At 45.3% G+C, this 26,626-nt stretch overlaps 1 protein-coding gene across 2 annotated transcripts in view; it reads left to right on the plus strand.

The window, feature by feature from the left end:
• The window catches only part of DMD (dystrophin), a 4,652,165-nt gene that overhangs the window by 3,784,916 nt on the left and 840,623 nt on the right, over positions 1-26,626 (plus strand). For both annotated transcript variants that reach the window (XM_086934537.1, XM_086934536.1), the window contains one exon: positions 16,630-16,690. In XM_086934537.1, coding sequence (XP_086790663.1) covers positions 16,630-16,690 — 61 coding nt within the window. The remainder of the gene's footprint in view (positions 1-16,629; positions 16,691-26,626) is intronic.

A 26,626-nucleotide genomic window follows, 5' to 3' on the forward strand; every position in this document is an offset into this window, starting at 1 on the left:
CGACTTGTATGGTACGTACTTCTACAGATTGGATGTATGCAATTGTTTAACCAATATTCCTTCCTGCCAATAAAGTTTAAAAAAAAAATAAAAAAAAACTCCTGAAAATGAACTGTTACATCTTTCTTCCAAAAGTATTGGGTGGTCTACTGGGGGGCAACTGTCACAGAATATCATCTATGTTATGTTATGTTATGTTATGTTACGAGTTTGTTAGAGCGCGACAGCCCCGGCGCTGAGAAACCAGCGCTGGGCCAAGGTGGACCTTTATCTTACTTATTTGATACATTGTCTGCCTACATTAGCTTATTTCCTAACTAAACTTTGTACTAGTTATATTGTACTTTAACCAAACTGAAAAGTAAAAGATTAGGAAAAAGTAAATATTATCTAGATTCACTATAATAAGATTGATGTTATTTTTTATTTGGGATGTATTTCTGCTAATATTAGGTGGTAAGCAGGCTGGCGTCTATCAGATGGTCCAGTAATCAAAAGAGATGAATACATGCTCTGCAATCTAAAACATCATACCTGAGTTAGACTGATTAAAATCTGCATAATAGCCTATACTTTGTCCCAACCTGCTGTGGACAGGTGCAGAGAAGTTTGCCCTTGATGCTTCTTAGACAATCCACCAGATTCCATGGTGTGCGAGGGCCCTCTGTGACTGATATATTGTTCTGCTGGGGCCTTCTCAGTGTCATTATGACACCAAAAGTGCTAATGAGCTGTTTCTAAAGAGAGGTCCTTTGAATAGATTGCACTGCCTAATAAAGAATCGCAGCAAAACAGTGATTGCTCCAGCTTCTTGAATTTCAGTGGCAGCACTGTTAATTAATACAAAAAATCGTATCAATCGCAGCAACTTTGTCAGATATTCAGAATAAGAGTGACATGCTTGTGTTCCTCCCCAGCTATTTCCACAAAATGTATGATTTCCTTATACATAGTATATGTTTTCTGAGCTGATATCCTCACAAGCACTGGTAGGCGCTTTATTGCTGATTATAAATTGCTGACTAGGATCCCCATGATAGTAGAGCACGCCATGTTTGTAAGGTAGCGGGATGACATCTCCCGTGGTTACAAAATGGCTGCCTCACTACAAGGAAATACATCTCAAAACCTAGTCAAACGTGACAAAATAACTATTCGCAGCATACTGTACTGAACCTGGGTTTATTATGTAATTTAAGCAATCTTACTCCGTCAGAGACAAGTGACAGCTTTAACAGCTCTCTGAGCAACGGCCTTGCGTAGATAGCCAAAGGATGACTGACTGTCCCAGTAGAAATGAAATTGGAGCTCAAATCTGTTGCTCCAGAGAAAGAAAAGGTTCCATTGCAGCTGCATCAGTGAGGAAGTGGACGTCGTGGTGGACGATGGGGCCTTCATTTTGTTTGGTAAATAGACCCAAAATCGCATATCACTGTATCTTTAATAAAGCATTACTGGTGACTCTGTGGAAGACAAGGCACCAGCTAAGGCTGCACGATCTGTATTGACATGATGTATTTCCGGAATCCTCAGAGCTAGTGAGAGCCAATATTTTACACGACATAAACAATCGATCCAAAAAGCCAGATGTTAAACACATGGCATACTGGAAATGTCAGGCATGTTCGTTAGCAGCCTTAATCAGGTAAGCAGAAAGTTAACTAGTCCAGGAGAGGAGAGTGATAACCGGGCTTCTCCCAAAAAATGTTGGAAGTTACCTTTGGCTACCTCTCTATTCCTCTGCAATATTATGCGTGGGGTAGAAGGCAGCATTTTCATTGCCAGAGCCTCCACCAACTGTGCCAGCAATAAAGTCATGTTTCCGTCCCAGACACTGTCAATGTTTGTGACAGGCAGGCTCTGAAATGTATTTTTGTTGATTCACCACCAATGTGTTGGCTACTCTTACATTTAAGACCAATGTTCATCGTGGTGGTCTTCCATGGAACTCCAAGTATTGGTTGGGAGAAAGCTTCCAGCACTTGAGGCACTCATGTAATGTGGGTACTGAAAATATGCCCTTACTTTAGGAGTAGATTTACTGGATCCACATATGGTAGCAACAATTCGCTAATTGTGCAAAGGTACCATGGAGCTACTATCACTGAGTTTCTCCCAGAGTGGGTTCCTTCTCCGTGGGAGGTATTTCTAAGTTAGCTGTACATAAGATGGTGTTCGGCTCATCACCCCCATGTAGCTTCTCTTCTTTAGAAGATTACTTTCATAATGATACAGTTGGTCTTTGCGAGAAACTGGGTTGTTGGTTGAAGTGGGGTGTGAGCCCTTCTCAAGCAATCCCTGTCAAGGTGGACCACAAAAGGTCACTAAATTAACTTGTTCTTAACCCTCTGGTAGCTTGGCACAAAAGCAGTCAGACTAAACTTAGAGGCAAAGCGTAAAGTATGTATGCAGCACACAACAGCAATAAATTGAAACCTCAGTGCAAGAAAAATCCCTAACCAATTTAGAAAAATAGAGCAAAATGTAATACATTATTTGACACCAAAATTCCACTCAGGTTCTGCACCTTTTACCACGGCTATGCAATTTCAAAGATTGAAGGTAAGTATAGTGCCTAAAAGCAAAAAAGCGCCTCTCGTGGTTGTCTGGTCATGCAAGACCAGGTGACAGTTGCAAGTTCAGGCCAACTGAGGAACAGGGAGAGTGTTCTGGATGATCGACCTCGTAGCATGAAGAGTAGGCCAGGTGCCGCTGACAGTCACTGTAGCGCGAAGATCCTTTCAGGCATCATGGACAGTCATTGCTGGAGCTTAGCGTTGGCGGTTACTGTGACCTGTCCATGCTGTTGTGCGAAGCGCATATCTTGCTTTGCCAGACGTCACTGGTGGTTGCTGTAGCGCAGAGTGTCTTGGCATTGGCAGGTGCAATGATCTGGACGAGAACAGGCCCATTCGCAAAGATCAGACATTCTCCTTTTCTTCAAAAAGGAGCTCAAATTATGCCACACCAAGCATCCAGGATCTTAGAGGCACATCTTGGGGATCAGAAATTCACTCCAGCAGCGGCCAGCAGGGCTCAGGTAGATCCAGGTGCAGGGATAGGCAGGTTCACTGCAGCAGGTCAGCTAAGCAGTTGCAGGAAGACCTCTGGAGCTTGTTGTGCTCATTAAGCTCAGAACAGGAGTCACTTCAGCCTGGTATGAAGGGTGCAGGTTCAATTTTCCTTCAGAGACAGCGGGGCAGGCCTCAAACAGCAGGGCAGTCCTCAAACAGCAGGGCAGGACTCTGGCAGCAGGACAGTCCTTCTTTTATAGTATCCACAGGTCCAGAAGTGTACTGAAGAGTTGGTCTCAGGGTCCACCTTTTATTCTGGTGTCCACTTTGAAGTGGAAGAAACTTCGGAAGTCTTCCCCTTACAGAAGTGTCTGCAATTTCCAGCCTCGCTGTCCTGGTCCTAGTATGTCTGCAGGCAAAACAGGCTAGTTTGAAGCCCTTTGTGTGTGAGCTGATGCACTGTCTTTGAAGTGCAAATGTGACAGGTGACAGTTCCGCCCCCTCTAGTCAGAATGGCCTTAATGGAATCAAAATAAACTTTAGCAACAATATGCTGGAGAGTGCATGCTGTTTCTGCCCAGACGAGTGATCAGCTGTTGAAAATGTTTGTGTAGGAACTTGCCCCCTCAATGTGCCCCACCCCTACCAGTGTCCGGGAGATATTTTTTGCATGGAGGCAACAAACATGAAATATATTTTTAAATAATGTGACATTTATTTTACGTTACAATAATGTCAATTACATTTAAATTCATATACTTACCTATATAATGTTGATATTTGAAACCACAATACTTTGGTAGTAGATATTTTGTTGTTTAACAATGATACTTTGGTAATAGTTTTCGGGATTGATATTTTATTATAAAATCCACAACTTCCTGTGCTTTGATTTTGCCCCATTTAGAAAACAATGGGAGGAACCCCCAAACTCTCTGGGCAGTGTAAGAATCTGTCTCAATGCTCACTTAGGCCATTAAAGGGCAACATATTTCAGGGCCAGGCAAGGTTCTAATTGTTTTCCTATATATATCAAAATCGTGATGATAGGGCTTGAAGGGGTTCATTTACTTTAGTTTTAGCCTGCAGTTTAAAAGCAAGATGTAGCCATCAGATGAAGTATCTCGCAATAGTGACAGTTCTTTGAGGATGTATCTGCAAGGCTGAGTGCAGGACTAAATTCCGATCGCTCCACATACAGGTGTTTATCAAGGGAATGGAATCATGAGTAGTGTTGTGATAATTCAGTACACAAATAATTCAGTACTCCTTTTTAAATGTAAGCAGGTATAACCAGTTAGTTTACCAAAGGAAAACACAGGGCAAAACTCTAATATAGGTGGCAATAGGTGCAGTAAGCACCTATGTTCTCCCACATTCTTCATTTTCCATGTGTCACCTTGACATGGGTAAGAAATATTTACCTCACCCATTAAATACTGCACCCCAGTACTTGCTGGGTGCAGTGAATATCTCACCAAAGTTTGGCCCACTTATAGCCAGGGCCTAAAAATAAAGCCATTTTATATGCTTCTCATTTGGCCTTGACTTTTACTGTCTAGACAATTCTTTAATGCAATTAAGTGGAGAAGGAGACCAATTATCAGTTTTAGCTATCCGAAGCAGCATAATGCATTTGTTTTCATGACGTTTCAGATGTCAGTACATCATTGACTTATTTGTAAGAAAAACCATGACAAGATCTTTAGCAAAGATCTTATTTTTGATAGGCCTAGCAACTATAATCCCTGACAGCAACAGCTGCTCCTCCACTAAGGCAGAGGAGCATCATCCCACAGGAAAAATTAAATAACTCAACGTTATTTTCATTATATTTTTAAGTAGGCTCTTGTGGGTGTGGGAGTAGGGACGACCGTGACACCAAGTTGAGGAGTTAATGATGGTTTTATTTTTATAACCCTGGTAGGCTTAGACATTAACGTCTTTCTATTCCTTAGAGTCAGTCTTTCACGGGCAAATACGCTGGGGTCCGTGGCGATGGTCTGCTTTCTCCTTTCGTTGTTCGTGGAAGGGGTTGTGGCGGTTCTGTCTCCCCAGAGTCTTAGGAAGCTGGTCGGCTCTCCGCTGCCTCAGGCTCCGGTGCATGCAAGGAAACCAACAGAAAGGGAGCCGTTAGGGTTCAGTCCTCAATGAGGTTGCACCTGGGGGTCTGGGGTATGTGAGGGAAACCCAGTGTACCGTGCCTCTTTTATCTACAGTGCTCGGTGTGCGTGTGAGGGGGGGGGAAGACTAGGAAGGAATAGGGCTGGGAAGGGGAGATCAGACGGGAAAGGAGCACAACACAGGATAGGCACGAACAGGGTCTATACACGATCTACACGCTTTCGCTCCGCCTCCCCAGCCAAGCCGCCCAATGCCGCCGTACCTGTGACAGCCACACTCCTCCCTCGGGAGCGTGGCACGGCGGTCCGCAGGGTCGTTGGCCTCCTGGCTTCACTCCGCCTTCCGTCTCTCCGTCTCTTCCGTGTTGTTCCTCCGGGTTGGTCTTCTCCACGCTCTTCTCCTCGTTGCCTCCGTCCTCCGTTCCTCTCGCTTCCGCCTTACTCTCCTCCTCCGGGGTGCTCGCACACCCGACAAACAGGACTTCCTTCCTTTTCTCCAATCCCGTCGCTCTCACGTCACTCGGGGGTGGTTCCTCCTTATCCTCTGAATACGCCCAGTTAAAGGAGCCGCTGATGTGGTCATCTTCCGGACCGCTCCGTCCTTCGTCCCACCGACCGGGCTGTAAAGAAGGAGTCGATGAGTGGTCAGCAGTGCGAGGGTCCCACCAGTCATGTGAGGTAGGCGCCCCCACCTCGTTACACTCCTCCCCCCCTGGATTCTCCCGTTTGGTGAGAATTGGCATCCGGGAAAGGAAGTCTGCGTTCCCATTGTCCCTTCCTTTCCTGTGTACCACTGTGAAGGAGAACGGCTGTAGAAACAGAAACCACCTTAGGATTCTCGCATTTTGTGACCTGTTCTTCTGCATCCAGTGCAGGGGGGCATGGTCTGAGAAGAGAACGAAGGCCTTGCCCTCCAAGTAGTATCGCAGTTTGTCAACTGCCCAGCGAATGGCCAGGCATTCTTTTTCCACCGTGGGATATTTACGTTCCCTTGGGTGGAGTTTCCGACTCACAAACAGTATGGGGTGTTCCACACCATCCTCCCCTTCCTGGGACAACACCGCACCAATACCGCTGTCTGAAGCATCAGTGGCTAGGGAAAATGTTTTTTCAAAGTTCGGGGGTATTAAGGACCGGACTTGTTGTCATTGCCGTCTTTAGTGCCTGAAAGGCGGTTTGGGCCTTTTCGGAGGGAGGCATCGGAAGGGAGTTTTTGATATTTTTCTGGAGTAGGTCGGTCAGGGGACTGGACAGGGCCGCAAAATCTTTAACAAAGCGTCTATAATACCCGATTAGGCCTAGAAACGCTCTTAGTTCCCTTTTTGTTGATGGAAAGGGTGTCTGCGTGATAGCTTTGATTTTCTCCTCTTGTGGGGCTATCACTCCTTCCCCAAGCATGAACCCCAGGTACTTCACTTTGGGGAACGCAGCTCTTGATTTTCTTGCGTTCACGTGCAACCCTGCTTCCTGTAGAGCCTTCAATACATTGGCCAGGTGTACTAGGTGTTCCTCCCATGTGGTACTAAAAATGACAATATCATCCAGATATACTGAACTATACCGGACATGGGGAGCTAACACCTTGTTCATGAGCCTTTGAAAGGTGGCCGGGGCACCATGAAGTCCAAAAGGGAGTACATTAAATTCAAAGAGTCCATCCTCTGTTGCGAATGCGGTTTTGTGCCTGTCCTCCTCCCTCAATGGGACTTGCCAATAACCTTTGGTAAGGTCAAGAGTAGTGATGAAACGAGCCTCCCCTATCCGTTCAATCAATTCGTCCACCCGGGGTATGGGGAACGCGTCGAAGGACGAGATAGCATTCAATGCACGGAAGTCCATACAAAAACGGATGGACCCGTCAGGCTTCGGGACCATGACTATGGGTGAGGCCCAGTTGCTCCTGGAGGGTCTTATCACCCCCAGGTTTAACATGTCATGCACCTCCTTCCTCACATCTGCCCTTTTTGCAGCTGATATGCGGTATGCCCTCTGTTTTACTACCTGTCCTTCCTTGGTTTTTATCCTGTGCTCCGCCAAATGGGTACACCCCGGGGTGTCCGAGAATACTGCGGAAAAAGGGTTCAGTGTTTTGAACAGTTCCTTTCTTTCTGTCTCCGTCAGCTCGGTTTTCACCGGAAGATTCCCCAAGGTGGAGGTTGGGATGCTGGATGGTAACACCAGATGTGCGGAACGAGGAGGTGGTCCTAACCACCGTTTGAGGTGATTGATGTGGAAAGTTTGCCTCCGAGTTGGAGACATTTGTAGCCGGTAGGTCGTTCTCCCATAGGAGTCTAGAACTTTGTAGGGTCCCTTCCACTCGCTCTTAAACTTTTGTGTTGAAGAAGGAAGTAGTACAAGGGCCCAGTCCCCTACTGCTAGGGTTCTCCACTTCTTGCCCTTATCGTAATATTGCTTCTGGACACGTTGGGTCTTTTCTAGGTTCGAATACGCTAAATCCCTGAGCTTCCCCAGTCTGGACCTCAGTTGTTGAGTGTATTCCAGTAGACTCCGTTGTTCCGCCGCTTCCTCCCTCTCCCAGGCTTCTCGTGTGATTTCAAGGAGGGATCTTGGTTGCCGTCCATAGAGGAGCTCAAAAGGTGAGAACCCTAGACTGCTCTGAACTTGGGCTCTCACTACATAAAGGGCTAGGGGTAACATCCTATCCCAATCCTTGTTTTCTGCACTCAACAATTTTTTTAGGGTGGTCTTTAACGTCCTATTGTACCTCTCAACGAGGCCGTCCGTTTGGGGATGGTAGGCGGACGTTCTGATGTGGTGGAGGTCCAGCAACTTGCACACCTCCCCCATCATCCGAGAAACAAATGGAGTTCCCTGATCCGTTAGGATCTCTCGTGGAAACCCCACCCGGGAAAAAAGCTCTACGAGTTTTTCCGCTACATTCTTGGTGGTCGGCGCGCTGAGGGCAAAGGCCTCAGGGAACCGGGTATTGTAATCCACCACCACTAGAGCGTATGTATGTCCTCTGGAGGTCCGTGGTAATGGACCGATGAGATCCATCCCTACTCTGTCCCATGGGTTGCCGATAATCGGCAGAGGTTGTAGGGGAACTGCAGGGGGTCGTGTCAAGTTCCTTTTTTGACATATTTCGCATTGCCTGCAGTACGTCTCGGCCTCCTTATATATCCCAGGCCAGAAAAACAACCGTACTATGTTCTGGGTTGTTTTCTCGGCCCCACTGTGTCCGGCAGTAAGGTGAGTGTGGGCGTAGAACAGGATCTGCTCCCTGAATTCTTTTGGTACCACTAGCTGGGATGGATCACCCGCTTTCCCTTCTCTATACAATAAGTCATTCACTATCCTGAATCTGGGGTATCCCTGGGTAGGTGTTCTTTGTGCGACATGAGCCGCTTCCCACGCATTCAGTAGAGTAGGGTCGTTGGATTGAGCGAACTTAAAACCCCTATCTAAAACCCATGGTTCGACCGACAGGTATGCATCTGCCGGGAGGTCTTTAAGTTCCCTTTTGAAAAGGGACAGGAAATCAGGGTTGTCCACTCCTAATATGAGTTCTTCGGGTAAGGTCTCCACCACCTCCACCTTCACCAAACAGGGCTCTCTACCTATTGGGTGTATGGTTATGCGTGCTAGAGGATATGACTTGACGTCACCGTGTACGCATCTGATGTGCACTGTGTCTTTCTGGCCTATCTGATCGGGATGTAACAATTTTCCCTGTATAACTGATTGCCTACACCAGGAATCTAGGAGGGCTTTTACTGGTTTTTGATCTATCCGTACCTTTACGTAAAATGAAGGTCCCATTTCGGCTGAGTACATCACGGCTTTAGGTATGTAGCCGACCTCCATAGGTTCCTCTGTGTTTCTTCGATGGGGGCACATCCGGGCTATATGTCCCCACTCCCCGCACTCATAGCATTGGGGTCCTCTCATTGTGGGAGGTCCTTCTGGTCGGTATTGTCGGAGTTTAGGAGGCTCGGGGACTGGTTTCTTTTTCTCCGGTTTTTAAGAATTCGGGATTGGCTTGCCGCCCTTGTCCATATCCCATGTAAAAGACCTGGGAGCTGCCCTATTGTAATTGGAGGCCATCTCAATGGCTTGGGCGGCCGTTAGTCCTGGATGCTGTCTAAGCCATCTTTGTGTGCCATAGGGCAGGACCTCCATGAACTGTTCTAGGATAATGCTTGTCATTATCTCTTCCTTGGTATGGACGTCAGGTCTCAGCCATTTCTCTGCGGCCATCTTAACTCTTAGGTACATTGTTTTTGGGTTCTCTCCCGTGACACCTTTCTCCTTTCGGAAACGGAGTCTGTATGCCTCCGTATCCATGCCCAGATGATCTAAAATCACCGCCTTAATATCTACATATTTGGATGTACCGGAATGGTTGGCCACTTGATAGGCGGCCTGGGCTTCTCCTGTCAATAAGGGAGCCAGGAAGAACGGCCATTTATCCTCAGGCCACCCACATGCCCTCGCCGCCCGTTCAAAGTTTAGCAGGAATGCGTCTGGATCTTCCCCTGTCATATATTTCTGCAGGGCCACTCCCGAGGGGTGTTGTCCGCCTAGTCTCGGTATGGCTGCACTTGGGGCCTGCACGACTTTGTGGAGATTGTCCATCTGTTGTGTCATGGATGTTCTGAATAACTCTCGGTCGGCATCCGCCGTGTTGATTTGCTGGCCTATTGCCCATTCCAGCTTTTGTTGCCCGTCTATGAGGGTCTGGATCACTTGTTCCATGGCCATGGTCGGTTCTGTGGAGGTAGATCCCACTTCTGACACCAGTGTGGGCGTGGGAGTAGGGACGACCGTGACACCAAGTTGAGGAGTTAATGATGGTTTTATTTTTATAACCCTGATAGGCTTAGACATTAACGTCTTTCTATTCCTTAGAGTCAGTCTTTCACGGGCAAATACACTGGGGTCCGTGGCGATGGTCTGCTTTCTCCTTTCGTTGTTCGTGGAAGGGGTTGTGGCGGTTCTGTCTCCCCAGAGTCTTAGGAAGCTGGTCGGCTCTCCGCTGCCTCAGGCTCCGGTGCATGCAAGGAAACCAACAGAAAGGGAGCCGTTAGGGTTCAGTCCTCAATGAGGTTGCACCTGGGGGTCCGGGGTATGTGAGGGAAACCCAGTGTACCGTGCCTCTTTTATCTACAGTGCTCGGTGTGCGTGTGAGGGGGGGGAAGACTAGGAAGGAATAGGGCTGGGAAGGGGAGATCAGACGGGAAAGGAGCACAACACAGGATAGGCATGAACAGGGTCTATACACGATCTACACGCTTTCGCTCCGCCTCCCCAGCCAAGCCGCCCAACGCCGCCGTACCTGTGACAGCCACACTCCTCCCTCGGGAGCGTGGCACGGCGGTCCGCAGGGTCGTTGGCCTCCTGGCTTCACTCCGCCTTCCGTCTCTCCGTCTCTTCCGTGTTGTTCCTCCGGGTTGGTCTTCTCCACGCTCTTCTCCTCGTTGCCTCCGTCCTCCGTTCCTCTCGCTTCCGCCTTACTCTCCTCCTCCGGGGTGCTCGCACACCCGACAAACAGGACTTCCTTCCTTTTCTCCAATCCCGTCGCTCTCACGTCACTCGGGGGTGGTTCCTCCTTATCCTCTGAATACGCCCAGTTAAAGGAGCCGCTGATGTGGTCATCTTCCGGACCGCTCCGTCCTTCGTCCCACCGACCGGGCTGTAAAGAAGGAGTCGATGAGTGGTCAGCAGTGCGAGGGTCCCACCAGTCATGTGAGGTAGGCGCCCCCACCTCGTTACAGCTCTGAAGGTGCGGGACTGCCCACAGAGCCGGGGAAGGAGTGGTGAGCACTTTCTAAGTGGGCATGACAGTTTGGCAGGCCATCTTGTGCCGGCCGAATAGTAATGCGTACTTAGCTTTTTTTCCATCAGGCTGTAATGCACAGCCTAGGTGGAAAACATGCATAGGCTCTCACTGCCAGTCTGAGTGCCAAATCATGGCATACAGACCAATCACGACGCTGGTGACAGCAGCATCGTGAATAACTAGGGGAGTCTGATTGCTGACTGGATCGAAGAGGGCGGACGAGAAGTGGTGCCCGGCAGTGCAGGTATGTTCGTTTTTATTTTTTTCTTACCCTCACTCCCCTCCAACACGCCCCCACCCGGTCCACTGTATTTTATGGTTTCCATGGGAAGGGTTATGGCTTTCACTGTTGTCTGATTTTTAGCACCTAGGTGTTGACATTACCAGTAAGCATCGCAGGCAGTAGGTATTGGTATGTGTAATAATTAAAAAGTGGGGTACAAATAATAACTTCTTTAGGATGATGAATCAGTGGTAGACTACAATCTAGTGGTGTTGCTTCACTGGCACACTCAGTGCAATATTTACTGCCAAAGGCCTGTTGGTTAGCCTACCTCTCTTTGCTGGTTCACGTTGAAGGATTACTGTGAGTGGGTGGACCAACTATCTCCTCAGGCCAAAAAACCTGGTAATCAGGTTGAAGACTCAGGCCATAGAGAGCACACTGTCAGTGCTGTGAAGCAGGGTCAGTCATTGTTCTGTCTGTGGCTTGTCAGTGCGGCCAGTGTGAACAGCCCCATGAAGTCTGTGAGGGCTCAAGCAGAAATTACTTGTTTTGGAGTGCTAGTGGCGGGGCCAGGCCTAAAGGGACAGTGACTATCAGTTGCTGGTCAGTCCGAGGTCCCCACTGACCACATAAAAGACTTTATTACTTTCTGGACACTTTGCCTATTGGTGACCTGGCATTACCATTTATCAGCTTGTTCAACTGGCCATACTGCTCATATAGCAGAGACCGTTAGTAATAAGGCATATTCTCCACTCTTCCCTAGTTATTTCCTAACAATTGTCTAGTGCCTTGGTGATGGCTGCACTGCACCACACTTGTGGGGCTGGGTCAGTGAAGAAAACAATGTTGCTGGAGGAGCTGAAACTACACAGTTGCTTTCCAATTAGAGTTCAGCCTTAGACTAAATGCACTGAACCCTGTCATAATCGGCCTCATTGCACCCTTCGCCATCGCCACCACGGACTACGAGCTCATCGGAGACCTGAACTTCCACCTCAACAACCCCAGCGACCCCAACCTCATCGCCTTCCGCGATAACCTCGCCAACATCAGACTGAAACAACTCGTCACCACACCAACCTCAAGGCAGGACACACTCTCGACCCCATCTTCGCTGGAGGTAGCAGCCTTCATTTCAGCCACACCACACAGCCCCCTTGAACCGCCCACCATTGCGTACACTTCCTCGTCAACAAACCCAAGCCCCACAAACTCGCTTCATGCCCTCCGCAAAGGAAATAGAATAGAGACATCAATGAACAACTCAACTCCACACTTAACTGCAACGTCTCCACTTCTATAACCAACTCTAACCTCCCGGCCATGGAATTCCACACCTGGATCGCCAACTGCATTAACAACCCCACCCTACTACACAACCCCGACAAGCAACGCCCCAGGAAAGCCACCTGGTTCACCAAAGATCTCCAAGAAGCTAGACGCACCTGCGGATGCCTGGAAAAACATTGGAGATCTCTTCAAGCAAAGAGACACAGCACAAAGCAAAGTCCTTCCCCTCTCCTAGGCAGCAAAGCAACTGCAGGGCAGCCCACAAACACACAGCAGGACAGTCCTTCCTCTTCAGTCTTCCAGCTTTCTTCTTGGCAAAGGTTCCTTCTTGATTCCAGGATGATCTAAAGTTGAATGGTCTTGGGTCCTGTACTTATACCCCAAAAAGTCTTTGTTTCCTTTGTGCATGAAGGCTCTGAGCCCGGTCCAAACCAGTTTTAGAGCACTCTGTTAACATGACTCCTTCTTTCCTTTCACAGTGCAGAGCAGAGACATCAGATGCACCACAGGTGTTGGAGCCAGCACTGTGGGGGGGCAGGCACAGTCCTATTCAGGTCCCAAGTGCAACTCCTCCCTCCCATCTAGATGCAGATGGAGCTATTCAGCCAGGGATGTCCCACTCAGCCTCTGGGAGCCACCCAGCCCCTGTCACTCACAAACCAGACAGTCAATTCACAAACAGGCCAAAGCACACAAAAAGGCCAGACAAGAGAACAGCCACTTTCTAAAAGTGCTGTTCTCAAACACAGGATTTAAAAAACACCTTTCTTAAAAGATGTGTTATTAAATTCTGAGTTCAGGGATACAGCCTTTTATGTCCTATCTTGCTCCTATGGGAAGATATGCAGGTAACCACTGTAGCCAGCATTCCCCATGATATCCTATGGGTAAGATAGCCTTACAATAGTGAAAAACGAAAATGTCTGTAGTTCACTACCAGAGCATATCACCTATACTAGTACATGCTCTAGCTTTCACATACACTGCACCCTGCCCAAGGGGGTACCTTGGGCCTGCCATAGGGGTTACCAATGTGTACAGAAAGGGAAGGGTTAGGCCTTGTCAGTGGGGACACTGGCCAGGTTGACATGGCAGTTCACAGACTGCACACAGGCGCTGCGGTGGCAGGCCTGAGACACCAGTTTAGGGCTGCTCATGCTGGTTGGCACAATCAGTGTTGCAGGCCCACTAGTAGCATTTATATCACCAGCCCTGGCACACTCAGTGCACTTTACTAGGGACTTCTTGGTGATACAAATATGCCAATCATGGATAACCAATTACAATAACAATTTATACAGAGAGCATATGCACTTTAGCACTGAACAGCAGCGGTAAAGTCCCCAGAGTCCTATTGCCAACAACCACAGGTCAGGAAAAATAAGGAAGAAGCAAAAAGTTTGGGGATAACCCTCCAAAAAGGGCTTTTCCAACACCGTGCTTTCACGGTTACAACAGTAAATAGTCTTCAGAATAATACATATGAATGTTTATTATTTTTAAGTAAACTGCATTCCTTGAGTAAAGAGTAAATTGACAAAAACAGTCTTAATTGAAGCGATTTTGGCAGTTCGGTTCACTAGCACATTTCTGCAAGAGGTATATTTTGAAGGGTAGATAGATACATTTGATGGCAACATTGTTGGCTTGAAATAAAGTTAATGGTTTAAATCATGGCTTGCCCTTACTGTGTGATCTTGGGTACATTGCTTTCGTCTACATGGTCAATTGTATAGCTTGCTTAAAACTGTAGCTTATCAAGGCATGTCAGTGTACTAAGCAGGTAAATGCATATATTTGGATAATTACCAATCAGCAACATGCCATGAGGGGCATCTTGAGCTTGTCCTATAATTATATTAGCCAACATTATGTACAAAAATTACAAATCCATGAATCCAAAATGCTTGTGTTGCTATTAAAAAAAAGGACAGAGGAGGGGATCTGATCTGTGCATGTTTTCCTTCCCATAGCGCACCCCCTTCCAAATAAATGTTCATATATATTATGACTGAAAATGTATTTGGAAAATGCAGAATGTAAAACAAGTAGGATGTTGAAGGTAAAAGAGGGGTGATGTGCTTCATATTTCATAGAAAATGATAAGCCATGTGAATCTGGAATTATTCTTGTGGAGGCTTACAAACACTTGGAAGATCCTGAACTGTTGGAAGATTTCCTGCATTCATTCACACGAGTCTCCGGATATAATGTTTGCAAGGATACACTGGCAGTTGTAAGATGTCACACTGATTGGAATAGAATTGCATGCCTGACTTAGGTATAGAGAGCCTGACATCGAAGTGTGTGCCTAAATGGCCTATTCTGATGCTGACTTTTAGAGACTTATAGGTTGGCACAATAATACAATCAATATATTTTGTATTTGTTCACAAGTGGCTGTAGTGATATTGAGCAACATACTAACAACAGCACCAAACAATTCTTATATTGTTTCTCATCCAAAGGGTTGTCAGCTGGAACCTTTAAGAGAGACCATTTTCTCTTGGGTATGGAATTCAAAATTATCCTCAGTCGGCCTAGCCCAGGCGCAGGGCTAAATGTTTGCACTAGTACTGCCTGGTTTATGTCAGCTTTAAGCGATGAGGGATGTTTACCCTGGTGCCACCTCTCTTGTATCTATTCCATGAGTACGATTGAAGCCTCACTGCTGCAACATTTGATGTGATTCCTCATGCCTGTACCTGAGTGAACCTTCCAATCATAGTTGTGCCTTTTCCTGTTGGGCAGTAATTTCACATTGGTGGCTCATTTCAGGTGGTGTTGCATGACCTCAGGCAAGTGATGACTGACCATAGGTTTATGCTGGTTGCATTCCTGACATGGCAGTAGCACTGTTATATTTAATGTCTAGGGGGCTCATTAGGATTGCGGTTTTTCCACATTCTCCGGGCCGGCGGAAGTGTCCGCTGGCCCGGAGGATGCGGAAAAACCGCTGCAGAGGCTTCAAAGACCCCCCGCCAGATTAGGATAGCTGGGGGGTCAGGAAGACATCCGCCACGGGCGAATTACGACAGCGGCGGAAAAGCTTTGATATGGAGGCGGTGTCTAACAGACACCGCCAGCCATATTAGGATGGGGGTAAACAGATGACTTTCCGCGGGGGCTTCTCTGCTGTGGAAAGACATATGGTGGTTACTTTGGGGGCCCGTTGCGGGCCCCCAGGGTGACGGGGGGTGGGGGGTGCACATGGGGGGTACCTATGGTACCCCCCTGCATTTGCGTGCACGAAGCGACAGGCACCGCGCAGTGCCTGCTGCTTTGTGCATGCATGCAGGGGGGTATGCATATTTAACCTTGCGGCGGGTGCTGCTTCAAGCAGCACCCGCCGCAATGTTAAATATTGAGGAAGTGGACGGTCACATCCTAATTGCACTGGAGGGACCGCCGCTGCGGACGGTCCCTCCTCCTCTGGGGTGGCGGACGGACGCAGGTCCGTCCCCATCCTAATGAGCACCTAAATTAGGCTTGTGGCTCTGTAAGCAACGTTTCGTGTTATTTTATTAAACCTGAACATATTACAAGTCAAAGGGCATGTGATGTCACTTCCACTACCACTGGCTTCTTGGTGAATTGAAGTCCATGGCTGTAACCTAGTGACTCCGATATTTTCCCTTGGCTAAACTGTTAACTTCCTACCATAAGTAAATGTTAAAAGTAAAGGTTTGATGAAACAGGCAAGATTTTAAAAGGACATTTGTATACACGCTTGAGACGCCAACAGTCCCAGAAAACTCCTTTTGGATATCCATTGCACTGCCAGAGACACTTTTTTTTGCCAACACAGCTGTTGAGACAGTGACATCAGGAGTGGAGGTTGAAGCAGCCTGATTGCCGGAAGGAAGGCAGCATATGCGATAGGACCAGGAGACAGATCTACCGCCTGTACGCTCCTTTCATCTCTCCTTTAACGTCCGAGGTGGAGGGGGGTTTTGCATTTATCTTTGCGCCTGAATGAGTTCAATTTCGCTCAGATTAGGACAGGATCTTCCGAACAGCAGGTTAATCCTTCCTGCCTTCATGGGCAACTGAGCAAACAGGCCCATATCAGCCCGGTCGAGTGTAAAATTGTAATTCCAAAGATGAATGTTGTCTTTCCGGTTTCCTTTGAACTTGACCTCAGTGTCTGCCTTTCTTTTCCGTTTGCAGCTTCTGTCCAGGGTCCCTGGGAGAGGGCGATCTCACCAAACAAAGTTCCCTACTACATTAAGTGAGTACATTGTATCATTTGAAACCTGGTAAATTTGCTAAAAGCAGTACACGAAGACCTAACGTAATTCATCATTTTATGTGTGGCGGCTATTGTATTGTAACTAAAAAGCACATATGTTAGGTTTTGAATTGTTTTAGATGAATTCTGAAAATGTTGTATTTGCATGATGTTTGTCTCTGTAAGAAAGCTGTGACAGGACATTTTCAATGATGTCTCAAACATGTATTAGCTATTGTACTGTGAGAGATATACTTCATTGATGATGCAATATGTGTGGTGTACTGGAGAGTTTATTGTCAGCGCACTCAGCTTTGGAAGAATTCAATTGGCCTTATTACGTTTCCCCCTGTAATATTCACTTAGTCTGAAGCCACTGATAAGGCATCTGCATGGGAGTGCAAAGTGTCTGTAGCACTGGTAAACTGTTTCTCACTTCCATTATTTGACACAAGTCGTACCAGTAGTAAAGGTATGCTCATTTCAAATGTCTGCTATCATGTTGAATGCTGCCAAACACTCGGCAAGTATAATGCACATGTCGATCTAATTTGGGGTTTTAAAATGCGGATATTTTGCCTGCAAGTGAACTTTAGAGAGGGTTTCTAGAGTTCTTTTGACAACTGAAATTCGAGCTTTTAAAAACGAACAAGAAAAAATAAACCTGCTCGGTGAGGTTGGTGGGCGGAGCGGGCCCATAGTAAAAACAGTTTCACGAAATGCATCTTTTTATGAGTCCCTGTTGCTTAGTTCATATCGTTTGCAGGCAGAAATGATGGTGGGGAGTAGCTGAGTATAACTTTGACATCAAGGAATAGTTGTTATGCATTTGAACTTCTGTCCATTGTGCAGATTCAGGTTTCTGGAAGCAGGTCTAGTAACTGATGCAGAGAACTCTTGGATGGCACTGAATATGCAGTAAGGGATGGCATGGGTTCTCAAGTACCACTCCACTTGTACAACAACATCACCAACCTTATTCTTGCTTCCCTGTTGCTGGTACATTCATGTTCACGAGGAACATCAACGAAAGTTTCCCAAACGTTGTAAGCGCTACCGGACTGGCCGTTGCGGGCACCGGGCAATCCCCCGGTGCGCCGCAAGGGTGGAGGTCGGTTTTAGCCACTGGGGGGCGTTTTTGTTACAGGGCCGTTTTTACAGCATAGCTGCAAAATCAACCCTGTAACAAAATCAGCCGCAAAACCAGCCCCGGCAAAGAGCTCGGTCGCACCCCAGGGGGCCGGCCGAGCACTTTGCCAGGGCCGGATTTGGTTCTCTGTCCGGCCCTGGTTGTATGAGTGGGATATTGCATGTTATTGATATTGGAAAAATGGAAATTTTTGCAAGTAGCTTTTTTGGAATAATAAAAAAAATCATGTGATGCATTAGACTATGTTGTTCTACAAGTGAAAGCAACTTAAATAGGATGCATTAAATGCATACGGATAGTGCTGTATTCCTTCATTTAAAATGATTGTGCCCTGTAACACAGAATATTGGCATCAAGTGGTTTCCTCTCTTTGAGGTGCGGTGTGGAACCTGAGAGTACTCATAACGAAGCAGTGCATTCTGGGGCTATATCCTACTTGAAAAAGTGTAGGAAAATACTCTACAAATGGGTAGCACTCTACTTACTTCATGCTAAGAGGTGTATATATGGTGCACTGGCTGCAGGACATGGAAATAAGGTTTATATGATGGTGTAGAGATGTGCAGGAATTGACGTTGGCTGAAAAAAATCGCCGTGGCCGTACACAGAGTAAAACCACTTGAGGACTTGGAAGAATGGAGTTGGATGCCTTGTGGTTTGTCTCATTGAAAACAGATAATAGGAAACTTTGAGACAGCTGAATTTTGCAAATGTGCTAAATCTTTGATACACACAGGCCTTGCTAGCTGTGAGATGATTGCTGACTTTCTGGGCTCCTCTAGCACTTTTCAGCTCCAGTGCAAGACATGTACTTCGCTACAAGATGTAACCCTTTTATGTCTTTAGTCTGCCTTTGTTTGAATGCTCTACTGTTTAAACATAATACAATTTTTTTAACTTAAACAGATTGAATATCCATTAGGAAAAATAAATTGAGCTTACAATTTGGAAAGACTGTTGTCAGCCCTCATTTGGTACGCCATGGAGCAGAGGCTCTTGGGCCACGGTCTTGGTGGTTGGGGTCGTTGGAGAACAGTCAAAGTATTCTCAAGTAGATAGTGTGAGAGCAGAAAATCCGAACTCAAACAGTCAAACAACATTCACAATAAAACACTGTACAGCCCACTGGTTGTCTTTAGTATATAAATGCACTTTAAGATCACAGCTAAACAAAATATAACACAATTAGATGGGGGTACAGCTACAGGCTAAACATTCTCATCTCCTTGCTCTTATTAAAACCCTACATCCTCTTAGAGCCCTCTTACACTTTAAAGTACCCTCAATATCTCTGATGAATTCTCAGAAGTATTCATACAGGTAAATATTAGGTGCAGGTTCACTAATCGGTTACCATATGGACAATTTGTAGGTCAGTCTTAATAGTTCTTGAGCCAAAGAGTTCACGCTGGGAAAAGGTTAACTTTCTAATTGCAGCATTATCGTTTTGCTTTGTTGTCACACTCCCACAGTATTTCGAGCTCAGGCCCCATGTTACCTGTTCAGTAGAGATATGGTGCTTGCACTGCTGGAAAGTGCACTTGTCAGGCTTGCACTGTCTGCACTGCACTGCCTGCATCTTCTCTGTTGGTGTGGGAATGCGGGCGGCAGGCTCACCCCTACCTCAAGACGCCAAGGACAGGGCACAAGTGGCCTGATTGGCAATTACTTATTCACAGAAGTTTTGACCTCTGGAATGTGGGGCAGGTGTTCCACTTCAGCAGCAGTATGCAGTATATGTTGCACATCAGGCAGCACCGGTCATCCAAGCAAGTTACAGACATGCCAGATGGAAAGCTGTTGATCTTGCTGTAGTTTCTTCATGCAGTTTCCCACATGAAACACATTCCAGGGCATGTGATGACCCCTCATGACTCAGGTCCGCACCTGGATCACTCCTGATGGCAGTTGACCTCTTCTGGTGATATGTTTTCTAGATTACTCATGAACACAGAGCTAGGTTTTTTAGCTCCCCTAGGACCAATGTGCCAACTGAAGCCCAAAACACAGTTCCACTGCACTCACCCCACAACCCACTCATCAATATTTGAGTGACGTGTTTATGGGAATGGTCAATCCCCAAGAGACATTAGAGGGAATAGTTAGTGGAACCCTAAACTCTCTTTCACTCTCATTGTGCTGGCTAGCAGGGCTGATAATCCCAGTAAGGGATGCCTAAATGCCTTTACAAGTAGCCTTAGTTTAAAGTGGTTGAAGGGTTTCTGCATGGCCTATCTCGTTGCTTGACATTAAGGTTCCTCTTTAGCCCTTCACTTCTTGTGCTTAGCTTTCATAACCTTATTTAATCAGTTAACATTCGCTGGTCTGATACCCCTTTGCTTATTTTTATCCTGCAAGACTGTGTTCGATGAAGAATAATAAATGAGACTCATGGTTATCAACCTTCTACAAACATTTCAAAAGTCAATAACAATTGATGTAGGAATAAAAGGCAGTGTTTAAATTAAGACATTGCAATATATTCAAGAAAACATCATTATCACATTACATAGAAAAGTTGCATATATTAAATGTGGATTCTATATAAATAGCATATATCCCCTTTTGATTGATAAGCACATGCAGCTCAAGAAGGAGAATGCCTCGAAGAGAAAAGTTAATAACCATGGGATCCCCCACTACCAGAGTGATAATAAAGGCATTTGTGATTAATACATTTGTAGATATGTAAGGCTATATGTGTTGTGATAAATGACAGAAACTCTGCAAATATGTTAATTTTCTAACTATTGTGACTGGGGGGAAAAGTGTATTTAAGAACAATATTAAAAAGGTACAGACTGTCCTTTAATGAGCTTTTTTCATGTGATTGCAGAAAAAGGAGGAACAGATACATCCCTATTACATTTTGATGCAATCTTGTTGCTGCTACTTTCACAGGGATTTCAGAGTTGGCATGAATCTTTCAAGGAATGTAGATGTTAAAGCTACAGATGGCAAAGGAGAAATTGATGATAATGACGTGTAGTTTGTAAAATAGCACCAGCTGACCTTGAGGTATTGGTCTTGTTGGCATTGTAGATTCGGTATGCACGTGTTGGAGTGCAGAATCAATGAAACCCAAGGATGCAGACACTGTTCACTGTCCGATTCTTGTCAGAGGCTGTGATCGAGCAGGTGCTGCTAGAATTGATGGGTCACCATAAACTTCATGCTTCAAGATTGACAGCTGCATTGCAGTGCATTATGATAGATGCAATCATAGTGGTCGAATCACTTCTCTGATGTTGAAGGATACTATTGGGGAACTCTAAATGAACATCTAGCCGACTGTTTCAAAACAGTTTATGCATCAAGAGGAAGGTCTCACTTAGGGAGCTTGAAACTTGCAGAATGAAAGAGTCCAATTTGCGCTTATCATTCAATAATTTTCTGAATTAGAATGTCATATTCTTACGCCACTTTTTATGTTAAACTGTCATTTTCATTTATATTGGCATTCATGCTGGCATCATTCCTTCACTAGAAGAAAAATGAGAATTGCACAACCAACCATCAGCAAAGATACTGAGAATTTACCAATCAGACTTGAAAACAGTGAACTGAAGAGCAAATTAATAATTCCCAAAATAGCTTTAAAATCAGCCAGTAAGTCAAATCAATGCTTTTTTAAACTCGAGTTGTATCTGTTATGTTTGATGAATGAAAGATGGTGTGTTGTAAGTCACAAAATAAGTTGGATATTGTGTCCACAGAAGTCTTGGATTTCAGATGCAGACTCGGGCTGTTTGAAGGGCAAAAGGTTTCTGCTGCAGAAGTTCAATACACCTCTTTCTGTGTTAAGGTCGCAACAAGTTTATTTAGCTTATCAAAACACATATTTATCATGTCTGTTTTTGGCAATGAGTCACTTTCCTTACATCGTAATACCACATTTTGATGATCATAAAATGCTTAACAGGAAGGTGAACCCGGAAGTTATCCCACAATAGCTCTCAGTTGTCCTTATTAGATAAGAACCATTCCGTAGGAGTGAGTGATAATAAAGAATAAATGGAGCAGGTGTTGCAAGCAGTTTGCAGGGCAATCTTTCATCAAAGATTTACAATCTCAGTGTCAAAGTGATGGAATCACAGAGGAGTGAATGTCCTAGCAGATTAGTGCATGAAGATGTGCAGATGAATGCTGAAGATTTCCATTCATGGTGTTGGAGGGTATCATGTATTTTTTCATACCAACCTAAGGACGTGCACTTTTGACAATGATACAAATAATAGGCAGTGATTGACAAGGATATTGCTGTATGTAGGAGCTACATATTATGCAGGTCTTCAGCTACAGAAAATGAGGTTCTTTCTTTATCCTCAATACTTAAGAGTGTGTATGATGCTTCTTTTTCAGACATCATTTTCTATGTTGAGGTTAGATTATAAGGGTTGAACACGACACTCTCATTTATGAGTTGCCATAGAACCCTTTGGGCTTCAAGGTTTGTAGTGTACAGTGTAATTGTTTTAAAGCCCACATCTGATCCTTTCATTGCTGTAAGACACTTAAATCTTCTTTCAGGAGATTGAGGGCTGAGGATCTTATTAAAATTGTGTATACCCATTGTGTGAGTGTATGGAAGCCATTCACTAAGACCTTACATCTGGTCTGCATTATTTCTTTGACAGTTTCCCTGATTCTTACCGCAGCGATTCTTTCTGAATATGCCTGCACTTCTTTGATGACGGCATATATATTAGATTGGACGCAAATCTTTTATTTTTTACTGGATGTGGGCCCCCAAAGAAAGTCATTGAAATCGATGCCCTCACTAATCTTGGACCGGTGTTCGTCCACAGCATTTAAACTAAAATGTGCTAGCTATCGCAGGCAAACTTTACCAACCCTACATTTGGGCACCATCATGGGAAATATATGCTATATTCAAGGATCTGGTCTATTTGCTAAGGGACCAGCAACTTTAGAAATAAACGTATTTATGCACACTGCGGTATCTATGGGCCATAAGCCCACTCTGGGTGAGTCAAATGCAGTCATATTATAGGTATCATTTTGAATCATGTCATAAAGTTCTGCATTTTCAATGTTTACTTTCCATTGACAGTTTGGGAATTGAGTTAGATTAACATTTGCAGTAGATGGTGTCTTTAGATCTTTAATAGAAGCAAACTCAAAGCATGGAGTTTACTGAACTGTATTGTTTGAAAATATAATTTCTCTGGGAATCATACATGCTTTGAATAAAGTCTATGTACTTTTAATTCGGCAAAACTTAATTCCCCAAACAATTTTTCATTAATATTTTCTTTCCGATATTCTTAACTATGTACAACAAGTGATTGAATAAAAGCTGTGCAGAGTCGATTAACCTGTTATTAGCGATCAACATCTTTTGAAGTATTTTGAATTTTGGGGAATGATAAAAAGAATATGGGTATGGCCTGTCATCACTGTTAAAATTAGAGAAGCCTCTCTGGAAACCTCTGAGACTATATGTGGGTAGGGCCCTACAATGTTCCCACTGTTTATAATTGTATATTTTCTGGGGGTTATTTGTTCTATGAATGTACTGATGTCCATAATGATGAAAACAAAACAGCTCATGGTGATTTTCAGCATTCAAATGAGGATCTTCATTATTTAAAGTAGTGTGAGAAATTGGTTTATTGGTTGAGGGAGGTGAAACCCTTCCCAAGCATTAATCATATTCCTCTTCAAGGTGAAAAGTCCCTAAATTAAACTGTGCTTAACCCTGTGGTAGCTTGGCACAAATGCCATCAGGCTTAACTTAGACTTAGTTTGTGTGCTGCATAAACACTTAAAGTGTTTATGCAGCACATAAACAGTATGTTGCAAACTGGCCCTCTATATACTGTACCAAAATGAGTTACACTGTGCAGAGAGTCCAGGCAAACCCCAAAGGAATTACAGAGGCACATATGATGCCCCAAATGCTCCCTTTTGTGGTAGTGTGGGCGAGCAGTTAGGCATATCAGAGAGTAGTGCTAAGTGTTTATTGCATACACAAAGGCAGTAATGAGACACACACCCAATAAAGGACTCCGACACCAGCTTATAAAAATCACACATACTTTAATATAAATTTAGATACGAAGATCATCAGAATCAGGTAAGTGCTTTTTGAGGTATACATTTTTACATTTTTTTTAAATGGACAGTGTGCAATTTCTGGATCTGTAATGCTATCATATGGAGGACAGACATGTATTGCACTTCGGCACTTAGCAGCGGCTTCCAGGATTGTTCTTCAGCATGCCTGGGTGCAGAGGTGTGTCATGGCAGCAGGTGTCCCATTCACTTAAATTGGAGAATGTCTGGTTACAAGGAGGATGCAAGCAGGGGCTGAGGGACCAGTCTGGAGGAACCCACAGTGGGGCTCGACCCTTGGGATCCTCAGGCACATGGGGACACCGTTGGTCCACTTCTCCTTGGGCTGTGGGGCTGGATGCAGTGGTGCCTTTTGATTTTGGATTCTGGTGCAGGAGTCTCTCATGGTTTGAGGGGGTCTGCAGAAAGAGGCTGCAGACAGCAACTGGAAGTCCAGTCTGGGCAAACCCAAGCATGGGCTTGGCTCTTGTGGGTCCAGGGACCCCACTGGCACTGTCACCACCCTTGAGCTAGGGGACACAGATGCACAGGTGCTTTGTGGCGTTGAGTGGTGGAGGTCACAGACTCACGTCTTGGTCTTTGTTTTGCAGAAGAGGTGCAAACAGGACTCAGAAAGTGGGTCACACTGTCCCTGAAGTCCCTCGACATGCAGGTTGGTCTTCCTTGACTGCAAATAAGATTCTTTGTCACTAAAGATGGGCCTATAGCCAGTTATTACAAAGGTATCCTCTCGCCTGCCACAGTAAAATTGTGGGAGGTAAGCAGGCAACTTGTGATACACACACCAGTCTTACTCAAAGACGTTGCAATTTAGCACACATCAAATGCCTATTATACATCAAATGTATGTTAAATTACAAGGTCTTAGAGTAATAACTGGCTATAGGCCCATCTTTAGGGACAAAGAATCTTATTTGCAATCTCTCACCGTGTCCTTTATTGGATTCAAGGGTATCTCCCTTTGTGTGATGTTTAAGTGGTCTTCCTTGACATCAGTGTAAGGACGGAGCACAACAAGGCTTTGTGCTGAAAAGGTTCTAATATTCGGGTAGCAGTCCTGTGTGGCTCCGGTTGTTCCTGGTGTCCTCTCACTCGGTGGGAGGACAGATCTGATCTTCAAGAGCACAGGGTCCTCTTCCTGGGGAGCGGCTGTGTCGGGCTGGCCTGGGAGTGACAACTCAGTGGACCGCACCTTGCGTCTTTGGTGCCTGCAGCTGCAGGGGAGTAGCTTCTCTACTCCAAGGGAGTTTCTTTGGCAATTGACGAAGCACTGGTAGATCACCATTTTTGTTTAAGTATGCACAGTGGCAGGATGGGCCAGTTGCTCCACAAAGGTCAGGTGCAGCAGGCAGGCTGGCAGGATTGGCCTCAAGTCAGTCATGCTCCTCGGTTCTTGCGTCTGCAGTCTTCTTCTTCCACTCTTTATTTTGTGTCCAATGTTATCTGAAGATCTGATATCAGGGGTCCCCTAAACACTCAACTTAGGGGCATCAAGGGGAGTGAGGGGTAGTAGTCAATGGGAAACTTACCCTGGGGTCACAACACTCCATAGATGACCACTTCCTTTGGGTAGTGGTCATCACCCTGTTCCAGACTTCTTAATTCCACCACACACAATATTGTGGAACTTCTAAAGTCGTGTTCACTTCTATCTGCCCCACCCCCTCTAGAGGTGTGTCTAGCCTAGCAGTGCAACAAGCCTCCCCCAAAGCTAATTTTCCCACCTGTCCAGGTGCCAAAGGGCTCTGGACAAAGGGCGTCAGCTTCTACTCCTGTAAGAAAAGCCAGATTTGCATACCAAAGGTGGTGGCATACTTGAAGTTCCCCTGCCTTGGAATGCTAATCTTCAGGTCATCCTGTGGGAGGATTTGTTCTGACCACCTGAGAGCAAAGGCCCTTACCCTTGGGGGTCAGAAACTTGAATGTGGTGGCAGGATGGCGAAAACCAGTCAGTCAGCACACTAGTAGCTAGTAGGTATTTAGGGGGCACCTCTAAGGTGCCCTCTGGGTGCATGTATTAATAAAACCAAAACTGGCATCAGGGTAAGTTTATTAATATGAGATATTCAATACCACACATCCCTATTTTCAGTGAAGCCATCCTATAGCTCAGGAACTCATTTTCACCTGTGTCCAGCATATGTTTTTAAAATGTCTTCCTTTATCACTTGAAATATCTAGTAATTGAACAAGACATCACTGGGGCGTATCTTCTCATGAAGTTATGTCCTCACATGAAATATAATGCACCCTGCCTAAGGGCTCAAAGGTCTGTTAAAGGGGTAACTTACATATATTACATATCATCAATATATGATAGCACTTCAGGATCTTCTTGTAACATCTCTATGATTCTTGCTGCAAAAAAGAGCACAGCTATTGTTATACTCGAATTGCAATTTTGTTTATGCATTTTGAAAACCACCAAATTAAAAGTAGTTAGATACTGAAATTAAGTTGCTCTATGTTGGATAAGGAAACAATTATACATGTACAGCGATTATTTATACTATTTTCGAACTAGATTTGTCATTACTCCAGTAGTGTGAGTATTTTGTACAGCATGTGTGCATGTATGCATATTTACATTTCTATAACCTAAAACTCTTCCACATTAGTTATCAGTCTTTAATACCTGAAAAAGATGAGTCTTTATTGTGGTGCTGCAAGGTACTAATATACCATGA

Source organism: Lissotriton vulgaris, chromosome 8 (assembly GCF_964263255.1).
Source record: "Lissotriton vulgaris chromosome 8, aLisVul1.2, whole genome shotgun sequence".
Classification (NCBI taxonomy): Eukaryota; Metazoa; Chordata; class Amphibia; order Caudata; family Salamandridae; genus Lissotriton; species Lissotriton vulgaris.